At 44.7% G+C, this 13,636-nt stretch overlaps 1 protein-coding gene across 1 annotated transcript in view; it reads left to right on the forward strand.

Moving 5' to 3' along the window:
- The first annotated feature begins 2,683 nt into the window (after positions 1–2,683).
- BICC1 (BicC family RNA binding protein 1) overlaps positions 2,684–13,636 on the forward strand; it is a 97,652-nt gene continuing 86,699 nt past the window's right edge. The window contains exon 1 of the mRNA XM_042863308.1: positions 2,684–2,885. Within this exon, the coding sequence (XP_042719242.1) occupies positions 2,684–2,885 (202 nt within the window). The remainder of the gene's footprint in view (positions 2,886–13,636) is intronic.

The raw sequence follows: 13,636 nt of genomic DNA on the forward strand, positions 1-13,636 counted from the left end.
AAACTGGGAGAGAACACAGCAAAACAGGCATCCTACGCCAAAATGAGGAAAGTCCTTTTATTCTTTTCTTTGATCAAGCTACTGGCCACAGAAAAATGACCAACATATGTTATACATGCCAAAGTCAACTTCAGCTAATGTTCCTTCTAGCCATTTGATCTTTTATCTGCCAACTTCCTCCCATTTTCCCCAATTCTATCCACATTCCATATTGTTTTAGCCATTAGTGTGGTTTTCTACTTTTCTGTAACATTTTATTCTTCCTCTGCAGTATACTAGAGAAATAAAATGCCACCTTTGCAGCACAAATTGATACTCTCCTAAACGCATACTATCAATAAAAAAACTTCTATAACTAACACTGCCTCTTTTTTGACCATTAATATAGATTTTGATAGGTTTACTTTTCATTTTTGATCTAAAACCACACCACGGAAGGGTTATTTTCAATTCATGAAAACTAAACCATGTACATCATTATTTTTAAAGAGATGTTTGATTTACTATATTGTTTACATGGCTGCTGAAAAAATACTGCTGAGTTTGACCGTAGCTAATTTATGAGAAAGGATTCTGTGGCCAAGCTGCAGGAACTGATAAAATGCAAAGAAAGGGACCTCACACACTGAGAATCCCTGACTGTAAATCTCACTGCTTTATGAGTGGAAAATACCCAAGTAATTGTTCTGCTCAGAGGTGCTAAGCACCTGTAGCAGCTGTGGGTTGTAATTGGCCCTGTCGACACTCATAACTCGGGAACATTTGGATTGTGTAACTCACAGGTCCTGGCACCCAGAAGACAGACAAGTCCAGCTGGCGCCGATCAGGGGGAAGCAGCAGCTTTCTCTGGACTCCCAGTTGGTTTGATACGGACCATCTTCACTTTCCATCTGCAATAAAAATAGGGTTTTGATGACTAAATTTCTGAACCGGGAAGAAAAGCAGCAGTGTGCTTTCAGCCTCCCCTCAGCCCAGCCATTGTGCTACAAGCAGCAAACAGAGATCCACTCTTCTGAAGATCTGTATTCACATTGTGTTCTGTTGCTGTTGGATCCAGCTGCTCTATTTCCCATCACCATGAGAAGTACCAGGGGATGTTGCGAGCAGCATGCTGCCTGCAGGTCCCTGGCTGGGATCCATGGAGGCTGAGAACAGCAGGAGGAGTAACTGCTGTGGCTGAGCACAGGGAGCTTCAGTGAGAGTGCCTCCTGGTGTGCACCTCCTGGTTGGCAGAAGCACAACCACAGAGGTGTGGAAATCACACTCACAGCACAATGTGAGAAATTGTTAATGACGCAGTGAGCCAAAATGTCAACCTCTGTACATGTGACTGCATCTTGCAACAAGATCCATCTACCTGACATCGGCCCAGCTCCTGGTGACTTCTAACACAGCCCGCCAACCCGGTGTTAGCTCTGAGCTGGGTAAGCACCACTGGAGTCAGCTACCGCTGTCCTACTGCTTTCTGGCAGTGAACAGCAGCGCACTTTGGCCACCAGAATCCATACCGTAGAATCACAGAACCATTCAGGTTGGAAAAGAACTCTGAGATCACCCGGTCCTATCTGGCCCCACAGCCAATGCCACACTGTCCGAACACTCTCCCGCTACACCACTGCACGGTTTTGGACGTAGACTGATTGCAAAGCGATACAAACTACACTGTGGTAAAACCCAATGTTTAACTCAGACTGAATTCTGCTGGTAGGCCATCCTAAGACCTCCGTGTGTAAATTAATGTGGTTTTACCTCCAAGCTCAGGGCTCTGTAACACATCCTCATGTGAAGCACTTTGTGTTTCCAAGCTTCAGAACCAGAAAACCACGAGGGTGGAAGTTACTGTGGTGCGGAGATCTGCCGGCCACGCAGGACAGATGCTGCCTCCAATGCGTGCTCACAAACAAACGTTGTTGTGAACAGAACGAAGTTTGTTTCTTTTCGCTGCACATTCGATCAGCGTTGAGGGGAATCGTGGGTTGATTTTTTTTTTTTTTTTTTGGGGCGGGGGGGGGGGTGGGGAGGAGAGGAGAGGGCTGTTATTAAGCGTTTATTTTCCAGAACTAAGACCCTACGAGTCCATCGCTCTCCAGCACATCAGCCGGGGCCACACGGCCGCCGCCGGACCTCCCTCAGAGAGCGGCGGCGGGCGGCTGAGGGGACACGGGGGCCGCTCATCCCCCAGCGGGCCCTGCCCAAGCGGGGGCGGCCTCGGGGGAAAGAGGGCGGGCGGGGCGGCGCGACGCTCCCGGAGCCCCGCAGACAGAGACCGGTGCCGCGGGTCGGGGCCGCACCCCGCCCTGACAGCCGCCCGCCTCCGCGGCCGCTGGGGGCGGCCTCTCCCCTCCCCCTCCGCTCCCGCCTCCCGCCGCCCCCTCCTCCCGGGCCACGGCCGGGGATATCCCCGGCCCCTCCCCGGCGGCCCGACGGCGGCCCAATGGAGGCGGAGATGCTGTGCGGGCTGCGGGCGGGCTGGGGGCGCCGCCGAGCCGCGGACGCCGGCCCGGGGCCGCGCGCACTCGGTGGGGAGCCGGAGGCAGAGGCGGGCGGCGGCGGCGCCGGGGCCGGGACTCTGGCAGGCGGCGGCTGGGATGAGGCGGGGGGGCGGCTGTGGGGGCAAATAGCGTCCCGCGGGGAGGCGGCCGAGTGGGACTCGGAGCGGCGGCGGGGGCCGCCCGGCAGCGCCATGGCGGCTCAGTGCGACCCGCTGAGCGGGTACCTGCAGCAGCCGCTCTCCGACCCGGGCTCCAACAGCGAGCGCAGCACCGACTCTCCTGTGCCCGGCTCCGAGGAGGACTCGGCCGGCCCGCCGCGGCCCCTGCATAGCCCCGAGTGGGGCGAGGAGCGATTCCGGGTGGACAGGAAGAAACTGGAGGCCATGCTCCAAGGTGAGGGCGGGGAGCGGCGCCGGCGGTGCCCAGGGGGGCGCGGGGCGGCGGCGGTCCCGGCCGGGACGGAAGGAGGAGAGGGGGCCGTGTCCGGGCCCGCCCGGCCCTTCTGGTCCCCGCTCCCGGCACTCCTCCTGTCAGTGTCCCGGGGCGGCAGCGCGGCGTTCCCGTCCGGGGTTGTGCGGAGACGGCTGCGGCTCGCGGTCTCATATGGAGCTGAGTCCCCGGGACCGCCCCTGTCCCGGCCGCGCCGTGCTGCGGCTGCCCCGGGGACGCCTCGAGGCGCTCAGGTGCCGCGCCGGCCCCGGCGTTGCGAGCGGAGCCGCTCCCGAGAACCGCACCGGGGCGAGCGTGCGGCGGGGCCGCCGCTACGAAGGGCTCGGGCTCTCGAGAGGCGCTTCCGAGCGAACGTCGACCCTGGAAGCGTGCTCTGAGCTCGTCGCTTTCTAGGAATAGCTCCGAAGGCCGCGCCGTAGCGTAGTGGAACGGCGGCATCCCCCCGGCCGGGTGCTGTCCGGGAGGAGCCGCGCGCCCGGCCCTGCCGCTCCTCCCGGAGCCCGGCGGGACGAGAGCCGAGGGAACAGAGCCCGGAGCGCCGTCTGCGGGTCTTTCGTAACTAGGGAGCAAAGCGGTTCCGATGAGTCGCGAGGGGGCGGCGGGGCTTTGCAGCTGACAGCTGGCTGTGTGTGCCTTGGGCTTTTTTCCCCCGGGACTCCGTGCTTTGTCCCATTGTGCCTAGAATTATCTGACTGTTTCAGTGGGATCTGCGTGGATGGCTTTGGACAAATAGTATCACGAGCCTGGCTCTGTTTCTAAAAGGCATATGGATGGTTTTAAAGCCACTGGGGTTGGCACTCAGTGAGCAGTTGGTGCTGGGTGTTCCTGCTGCTGACCCCAGAACCCTGAGGATGAGGTGAGTTCAGGGCTTGTGCTGCCCTGAGGCAGCAGGATGTGTGGGGAGCAACCCAGGAGGATCAGGGTGCTTTGGAGAAGTGTGCTCTTAGCTTTGAGACTGATGTTTTGTAAACCGTGTTACACTCGCACCTTAATCTGTGTAAGTAAATTTTCCTAAACCCTAATCGATACGTTGCAATTGTTCATGAGGTGCGTGCCATTGAGAGCTGCAGCCAGCAGATAGGTAGCTGGCTCTCCTGTTCCAGCACCTGCCTGTCCCTCAGGTGAGAGCTGGCACAGAAACGTGGGTGAATTGGCTGCTGCAGAGCTGTGGTCTGACTCAGTGACTGCAATGATTGGAATTTTTTAAAATGAGATTCTGTCTCCTGGGGGTGGGTTAATCTTTAATCGGTTAATTCTTTTGTACCAGTAGAAAAATCTCTTTATGTCATGTGGTAAAGAGTAAGGAATTCTGATGAACAACTATCATAAGTAGAAACAACTGTGGCTGAAGATGTACTAATCGGAGTGACTTAGAACTAAAATCCGTGGGTATGGAAAAGAAAGCATTGGTAACTTTTCCCTGCTTCTTCATAGGCACCAAATGCTGTGAAAAGATTGACAGCTGCCTTGAACTTTTCCTGTGCTAATGAAATAAATTTCCATTATCTCATCCCACACAGTCTCTATTTCTGCTGCCTGAGGTAGTGAGTGTGTGAGAGTAAACAAAGCTCCTGAGAAGGATCCAAGTTTAATCTATTCTGTCATCCAGAAGTAGCCAGTGTCAAAGGAGTTGGATTCTAGGATGCTTATGGGTCCCTTTCAACTTGGGAACCTTCTGCAATGTGAAGTGTGGGGCTGCTTGCTTGCTCCTGTTTTCAGTTTCTTCTTATCCTTATAAGAGTTCAGTAGGAGGTCTGATAGGTAGCGCAGGCAGAATGCTGTGTGTTTCTGTGTTGCTTTATGTCCCTTCCAGTAGGTACGTACATACATGCTTCAGGTAGTGGTTTGGGGAGGTTTTTGACTCTGTTATTCTTTTTTATTCTTTTTTTGTGAAGAGCAGTGCATGTAAAACTCAGTATCAGGTGATTTTTGTTTGTTGTGAAAGCCTAAACTTTCTGGCTTGTTGGCTCTACAAGGAGCATACTATTTGGGAAATGTAGCAGAGGGAAGCGGAAAACAACCATGTATTAAATGTCAGCACTCTTGTACAAGTTCTAATCTTGTGTCTTGACTTTCCTACAAGGTAGGTCTAACTTGACCTATTTCATAGGAGGGTACATCAGGATACATTACTTGAGCAAGGTTACCAGGGTGTCACACATAGCATTGTGAAGCCAGAGCCATAGATGGTACCCGGAAGTTTCAAGTCAGTTATGTTGCAGATTGCAAAACAAAGTTGATTTTGGTAGATGGGTGTGGCCATCTTTTGTAAGTGTAAACTTTCCCTCACCCTGAGAGGAAAGAAATGATGGAAAAGTGCTATCTTCAGAAATTCACTACAGCTTCTCTTACAGTGAATTTCTGATTCTGAAAACATGACTCATAAGGTCACGTTTCCTATTGTTTTTAATCCCAGTGTTCTTCACTGGGGAAGTTCTTAAAACATGCAAAAATGACATTGTAGAAGGGAAGCATTTTTGTCATCTTCCCTTGGAGAAGTGATCATCAGATTCTGACTTCCAAGATTTACCCAACTTTTTAAATCTGGGCTGGGGTAAATATAGCTTCTTGCTTATATTAGATGGATTAGGACTCTTTTAGATTTTAGTCTAGCTAAGACTTATGGCTTGTTGAAGTGTTCTCAGTAGTTTTTTTAGGTTACCTAAATGCAAGAATGCAATACCTTGAGTTCAGTTGTCATTAAAGCCAAATTATAAACAGCATCTAGTTAAGAAACCTATCAGGAAATGTTGACATGTTCTCTTTCTTGCTCTGGGAACCTTTTCTATTTTTTTAATAGTCAGCATCTGCTGTTTGCTAATGAAGAAATGTAAGAAGCAATTGGTAGTAGAAAAAAGTTGAAGAAGCTAAGTGTTAGTATTAACTATTAGGCCTGGTGCTTCTGCTGCATGTTCTGTGTTCTAGGACAGTATTACTAAATCCTCTTTTCTGCCACAATTATTTCCCATCTTTTCTGCCACTGCTATGTTGTGCAGAATTTCTCAAGAGGCAGAGACTTCAGTGAGATTTAGCTGGCACTGCAAATGTGTTTTATAGTTCACTTATCTTGGGTGCCTTGATGTCACCTGCAGAATCCATAGAGGGAGGAAGTGGTGTGGTAAGATACACAAGGTTACTCTGTTCCAAGAAGCTGTTGATGTGGCCTGTTGGCTACCAGTCGCTTCTGAAGCAGAAATCAATTCTGAACTGAGATGGCAGAAAGCATTGACAGATGTGGGAGTGTTGCTTATTCTTTTTTTCCTCAGATCTTTTTGTGTTTTTGGTGTTTTGAAGGTGGATTCTTAATAGCCTTAAGAGAAATATTTTAATAAAAGTAGAGGGAGACTCTCAAATAGTTTTCCTTTTACTAGTATCTGCAAACATGAAAACTGGTGAACGTTTTTGAACATAAGTTTTTTTTTCCCCACATCTAACTGTCTTATATTACTGTTTTATTACTTAAAGATGAGTGGAATATTGTTCCATTAATCTGAATGGTTACTGTGGGATATATGTTGTCTTACGGTGCATCTCTTCATCAGTTTGTTGGTTGAGAGCTCTTTTTTCCAAGAAACAAACTTAAATAAAGCAGATCAGCTGTTGCTTTATTTTTTCAGCAGCAACGGACCATAGGATGGTATTTCATATTATTCCTCTTAATCATAGCTGCTGTGTACTGGGGAACAATCAGATGATTTAATGCTGAGGAATAATTCACTTTGATTATTTAAGTGCCTGTTACCATAGCAGCTGAGTATGATTATAAAAGTGAAAGCTATTAAACTTGAAAAAGCTGTCTGAGAAGGTGCATCCTAACAAGAAATGCAGCAACCATTGAAAGACTCAAAAGTTACCCATGCATCCATAACAAAGAGAAAAAGAAACACTCCAACACCTTTCTACTGCATTGCAACTTAACTGTGAAGTATTGTGCCAGTTTTATTTAAAATAATCCTTTCTTCTATGTCGTTCTTTAATGGACATAAGGGAGTTTTGGTGGGATGTATGTAGAGCGCATGCTTAAGTACTTGGATTTTATAATGCACTCTTGTACAGCAGTACTTCAGCCAAGAAAAGGAAAAAAGCAACACCACAAAACCACATTTCTTGTTTTAAGAGAAGCTTAACTGCAGCAGTGATGCAGATGCCACATGACCTATCTTTCCTTACAGAAAGAAGAATGCAATAACAGAAGAAAAAAAACCCTAAAACTGTGACAGTCTGTGCCTGTCAGAATTTGCTTTTTAAAACACATCTTTCAGTTTGGGGATGCCTTTAGGTAACCTTAGTTTTGTTATCTGGAACTGGAGGTAATTTGTTGTTTTCCTCAGTTACTGAAGCACCTTTCTGCTTCTGGGAGTGTGCTCTAGAGGAGGTTGCTATCAAGTGGGAATCTCATCCTGGGCTCATGTGGTACTGGCTGATGAGTTCTTTCATTTTTTAACTAAAGGAAGTCAACATCTGTAGGAATCGTGTCCATCTTCATGTACATAAGGTAGATTCATTTTTCTCTGGTGGATTTGGTGTTCCTTGCCAGTGATTTGGAGTTGGAAGAATGCTCAACTGTTATTTTTGACCCAAACAAGTCCTGCTGCTCTTTGATACATTTTCAGTTCATTTAGGCTAGGTGAACGTTGCCTATTTCCTGTAAGTCTATTGAAAATCAATTGTGAATTCCTTTGCCCAAAGCTCACCCTTGAGGCCATTGCCTGGTGCTAAGGCTGCACTTACGCAATGACCTACCTCTGGTGCCTGGGTGATAACTGATTTATTTTGTGTTTGCTGATCTCTCAGATGGAACTTGCTGCCTTTAAGCAAGTGTGTTTTTTCTACTTTACCTATAACTGTCAAGGCTAGTTGGTATCAGCTACAGAGAATGATAAATTAATGTCTGATTGGCCAGGCTTGTGTGGTGGGGGGAAGAAAACCACTTGAGCATATGGAGGGAACTGGAGATGTTCCAGGAGAGGTGGAGACATTGCTGCAAACAATAGTTTCATTAGAAGCTGGGTTCTGAAGATTTGAGCAAGCTAGTATCTTTAATAGGCTGTCTTTAATCTTTATTTTAATAGGGTTATCCTGACTAGTTTCTGTGTGGGGACAGTGACCTGCGTATTAAGTATGCTGACACTGATGTTTGAATGGCTGGACAGGGATGAATCCTTCCCTTCTGGATTTTCATGTGTGATAGTGGCAGAAATCTAAACAATAACACTAAATGTACAGTATTGATTTGAATAATCAGCATACTTTGCTTGCAGTTGAATTTACAGATGCATAATGCTGTTGATTTGTATTCTTGGTTAAAGGGTCCCTGTTGGAGCTATAAGAAGTGTGAAATACGTCTTCTCTTTGAGATTCTTACTGAAATAACTCCTCAAACTCTTATTTTCCTAGCCTGTAATCTCTTTATTTTCCTAGAGAAAGAAAATGTTTTTTTGTACTTAAGAATAAGATTTTAGTTCGTGGGTTTTTTTTTTTTTGTACCTTGCAATGTAGTAGCATAGCCTGGACAGAGAACATAGTTGTGGGGTAATGGGAGCCTTTTTAATAGCATTTACATTTGGTGTTTAACTTCCATGTAGCAGGAGAAAAACAGTTCAGTTTCTTGGTCACGCTTTCAGATCCCCAAAGTGCTGAGTAGTCTATTTCTACAAAAAATAAATATATGAAATGAATTTGTGTGACTTGTAGTTTAAAAATGTTCTTACATTCCGTTGTTAACAATTGTAATAATACCACTTTCTCAAGTTTCAGTGTTTTTAAGTAGTACAACGGACTATCATGGTTTGGCATGAGCTGCTGAATTAAGTATTGCTGGCTTGCACATTCCTGTTGGTTATATTGTAATCTTTACCTCCATTGGAAAATATGTCCTATTTTGAGTACTCATTGCAGGCTTTTGGCTTAATGCCTGTCAAACAATTAAACGTGTTAGCTTTTATTTAATTTCAGAACACTATGTTGAAAAACTAGCAGTGTTTTTAAATTAATTGTTTTTACACCACTATCCGGTACTGTGAAGGCTCAGTGGTTTTCTTGTGCTTCAAACATAAGAACTCGCTATGTGTGAGTTGGCCTTTGGAGAGCTCATGAATTGCATGTAATTCTTCTAGATCAAGGAGTGAGAAATTGATGGAAGGGTTTCTTGAAGATTCTACCTGTTAATCAGTGGTTGTTTTCCTAATGACTTTGAGCAACCAGAGGGGTTTTGTTCAGTATCTTAATGACTGTGCTTTCAGTTCAGATCAGGGTGACTGCCTTGCGTGGGGTAATGTAACTCTTCATGTCTCAGTGACTTTAACAGCTGATTTATGTCGAGACTTCTGTAATGATATCCTCTTTACTGGAATAGGAACATTATTTTTTTTAAGTTTCCTGTTCAAGTCGTGTTGATATTTTGAGGAAATGTTTTCTCAAAAGACCGAGGTAAGATAAGTGCATATTTGAACTCTAAGGCTGAGGAGATGTGTTTGTAGTATCAGCCACAGATAGGATCTGTCTTGTAACAGACGTGAGCAGAGCAAAATCTGCAAAGTGAAGGCGTTGGTTGGTGAGTGCTAGCAGCCGTCTGCCAGTTCACTCCGGTGCTGCTGGATTAACTGCAGTCTGTAGAAAAGAACCATGCCCTTTCTGCTGTTATTTCTAATAGGAATCAGGAATTGGGGTGCTCATCAAGTTTCCTCCATAATAATACATGACACTATAGTTTTTGGGTGGGAAAAACTCAACTTGTGTGGGAAAATTTGTGGAGTGGCAGCTAGGGGACTTAAAATGAATGTAAAATATAAATGCTAGATCCCCTGAATGGATAAGTCCCTTGTCCAGTTGTGCAACATTTAATTTTGTGCTGAAAACCTGACTTCATGTGGGTGCACACAATGTATGTATCCATAGTGGTTGGTCCCAGCCATTGTCATGGTGCGTAGCTCTGGTGCAGTGGAAAGCAGGGCACACAGCATGGAAGGGCACCCACCAGCACTGTGCCTGCAGAATGGCTGTGGGGAAAGCTCCTGTTCCTCTTCTGGGAAGTGTGTGCTCTGTTTGGAGCTGGGCTCCCAGCAGGTGACTTGGATCACTCGGATCAGCGAAGGGTCATAAACAGATAGAGGGACTGCAGCCTCTGGTATGAGAGGTGGGCTTGAGGTACCTGGGACTGCTCAGCTTTAAAATGTAGAAGGCACAAGGGAGATCTTGTTCATTGTGTATAGCGGGTGTGTAAAGAAAACAGACTTCCTCAGATCAGTGACTACTGATAGGGTACAAGGCTAAATTACTTTCTGTGCCTTTTTCTTTTCTTCAAAAATAAACTTTCATTTACTTTTACATTTTAGAGGTAGTTGAAAACTTGAGTAAATTGCCCAGAGAGGCTGTGGTGTTTCCATCCTTGAAGCTGTTGTTAACCTGACTGGGCATAACCCAAAGTAAATAGTTGTAGCTGATGCTTTTTTATGGAAGATAATTGGAAATGTATTTAATCCCTGCACTTCATTTTTGAGTTCATGAATTTGGTTGAGTTGTTTCACACTACAAAAACAGGAAAAATGGATTTGTATCAATAATATCTGTAGCACTTGGATTTTGTGGGTAGGAATGCATGGGACAGTGTCAATGGACTGGGTGGTGTGTGGAGGTCGTGCTTCATTGGTTCATTGTGGATGAAGGATGTAGATAGGGAATTAAGGCAATTGAAATGCTGCGCAATAGTCCGGAGGGTTTTTTTAATAGTATATAATTGAGCAAATGTCTTTGCACAAAAAGTCAAAGTTGTAAGGCTTGTGATCAAAAGAAAGAAAGTCTACCTGATTTTTTTTTTTTCCCCAAAGAGTTGTTGCGTGTTGGCATACAATTCAACCTGATAAAATGGGATCTATTCTAGAAAACATCCATAGAAATCTTCACTTGTCAATTTTGTAGTGTTCAGTTATGAACTGAGATTAGTTATGCTAATTTCTAGGTGCTCAATCAGTTACAAGTATTCCTAAAAAAAAAAGCCCTTTGGAGCACAAACTGTAGTCAAGGATTGATGGTGTGCCTGAATATTGTAATGGATTTGCCTTCCTCAGGAGTGTGAGAAGCATCTCCTAGGAAAAATATGGTCTGCACCCATCAAAGTCCTGGTACCATTTGGATGTTTATTTTAAGATTTTTTTATTCCCAATTCTTATTGCTTTATAATGTTATTTTAATGGAACTTCAAATAGTGATGGTACAGGCACAAGTTATGTAGGCTGCTTTTGCTCTTTTAAGCTGTCTATCTCCTGAACAAGTAGAAAATTGCTAATACTCTTTAATTTGTGTCCTTGCTCACTTTTTTTTATTTTTCTTTTTCCCCCCTCTTAGCATGGCTACTGCTGTTCTTTAGATACCATTGTATGATTTAAGAACTGACCCCCTCTCAAATGGCCAGTGGCCAGCAGCAGCTGCTTTAGAGTTTGGCATCTTGGTCAGCAGTTCCATAAGTACTGCGAAGTAAAGCTACTACTTGAATTACTTTCTTCAAAGTTGCTCAGTCTGCTATCACCTAGAAATGGGTTAAAATCAGATCTTTGTTGTAGAGGCTAAGCAGCATAGGAGCATCCTGCGGTCACTGAAGGAGGCTGTGTGCCAGGACACAAGCAGTCTGATCAGCTGGAGATCTTCCTGAGCACGTGCTTGGTGGTGTGTGTAGTCCATCTGTAAGCTGTTGCTGCATCTCTAGAGAGGTACAAATGCAACCTGCTGGACTGAGAGCAGTATGAGCATTGATCTGCCTTGAGAGATCCCATTTTATCAGGTTGAATTGTATGCCAACACGCAACAACTCTTTGGGGACTTCTTCAGTTGCTGCCCACATTTGTTTGGGCCTTGTGCCTTGTGCCTTTTCTAGGAGAGGGGGGCTGGTCAGAATGGTGCCAGCTCCAAGCTCCTGCTCCATGCAATTCCGGCACTCACCTGATGTGCAGGGGCTGCTGTAAGCCTTGTGAGAAATGCTGCTTCTGCAGAAAACCTGATAAACTCATATGGAGAATCGTGGGTTTTTTTTGTTTTTTTTTTTTTTTTTCTTCCAAATATTACTTTCAGAAAACAGCAACTCCCATTCTTCTTCTGGCTTTTTGCCTGTTAGGAACTTGTGTAGACGCAAGTGAAGCCTGAGCTTTCCATTTTCCATTTGCTAAACTCATGTCTGGGCCAGGCCCGGCAGGCTTTGCGGAGTCTCCTTTCAATTTTCCACTAAAGTGAGGTGATATGAGTAAGGTCTGTAGGAACAGTTTTCGAGGAAAAAATAAGCAGTTATCCTTCTGCTTATAGTCTTTCTATAAGGCTTGCAGTATATACGTATTCAGGAATTTCTTTTTAACACTGTAGCTTTTACAAGTATGTTTTTCCCTGATGCTACAAAAGACTCTTTAGTTTTGTTCAGTTTTGTCTACTCCCTCCCACTTAACTTTTTATTTAGCAAGCTATGGTGTTGTCATTGACTTAGGCCTTCCAGTTCTTCTCTGATGTTTTCCAGCTTTTGAAGTTAAGTTCTATTTTCAAGGATGTAATGCCACAGGATGCTTTGCTGTAGATACTGGAATGCTATACAGCATCTGGAAGCAAAAACCATAAATGAAAAGGTGTGCTAAGGGAGGAAAAAATAAACGTTCTCATTCAAGATCTTTCAAGTGAATAAGTAGGTAATGTAAAAATGGGTATTAGCATTATCCTGATATTATGGGTATCAGTATTAGCATTTTGCAGTGATTAGGTGTGAAGTAACTATTCACACCCCTTACTGGCAATGAGGCAGCTCCTTGCAGGGGAAAAAAAATCCTAATAGACTCTCTTACTACTTGTGGAGGAGGTCAGATCATGGGCTTTGTCTGGTAAGCTTCATTCCTGGAAAGGAATTATGCTGTACTTTCCTGTGAGAAAAATTTGCAACATTTTAATAATAAAATTCAGTTAAACAGTTTATAGTACAGCACGTCTGGAAATGAGCAGCAAAGACCAAGTACATCTGGCCTGAAAGAGACAATGTTAATAGATAATTGGAGTTAGAAATTGGTGATGCTAATGATTTATTAGAGTTCGAAAGAAGAAAAAAAACGGTGGTGTGTTTACAGTAAAGCAGCTTCATCTCTACCATTTCAGCCCTTCCAAACAGCATTATGGATACGTACTTGACTTGTTTTTAAGTCTAATAAGCACACACTCATGCAAACCCTCTGTTCTACCATCCAGCTGTCTTGTTAGTATCTTGCTGTATAAAGTTTCATCTTTAGAATTTCTGTTGATGTTCTGAAGTTTCATGGTGGGGTTACCAGCTATTCCAAAGTTTAAGTATATTATCACCACTTTATTAAAATTGTATTATTAAAATTGTAGTATTATTCTACATATGAGTGATGGCACTTTGTCCATTATAAGCAAGGTCTGCTTTTAGGAATCTGCACTGCCATTCTGGAGTAGTGGTTTAAGCTGACCTTTAATTCTGCCTTTTCCCTATTGCCAATAACTTGGTCTGAATGGAGGGCTTTGATTTTATCTATTTGTATTGGCTCTGTGCTGTTCAGAGCACGTCTGTGATAAATTTATGGCAGCTGAATATACGAGGCTGGTAACTTAAGACTAAGCATCTTGAGAAATGTAGAAAATGAAATCCGTAATTCCAAAATAAATATTAGGTCAATTAAGAGGTGCATTGAAGCATTTTTATGTTACTGAAA

This window comes from Lagopus leucura, unplaced genomic scaffold, assembly GCF_019238085.1.
Source record: "Lagopus leucura isolate 7727_CA_CO unplaced genomic scaffold, USGS_WTPT01 Super-Scaffold_739, whole genome shotgun sequence".
Taxonomy (NCBI): Eukaryota; Metazoa; Chordata; class Aves; order Galliformes; family Phasianidae; genus Lagopus; species Lagopus leucura.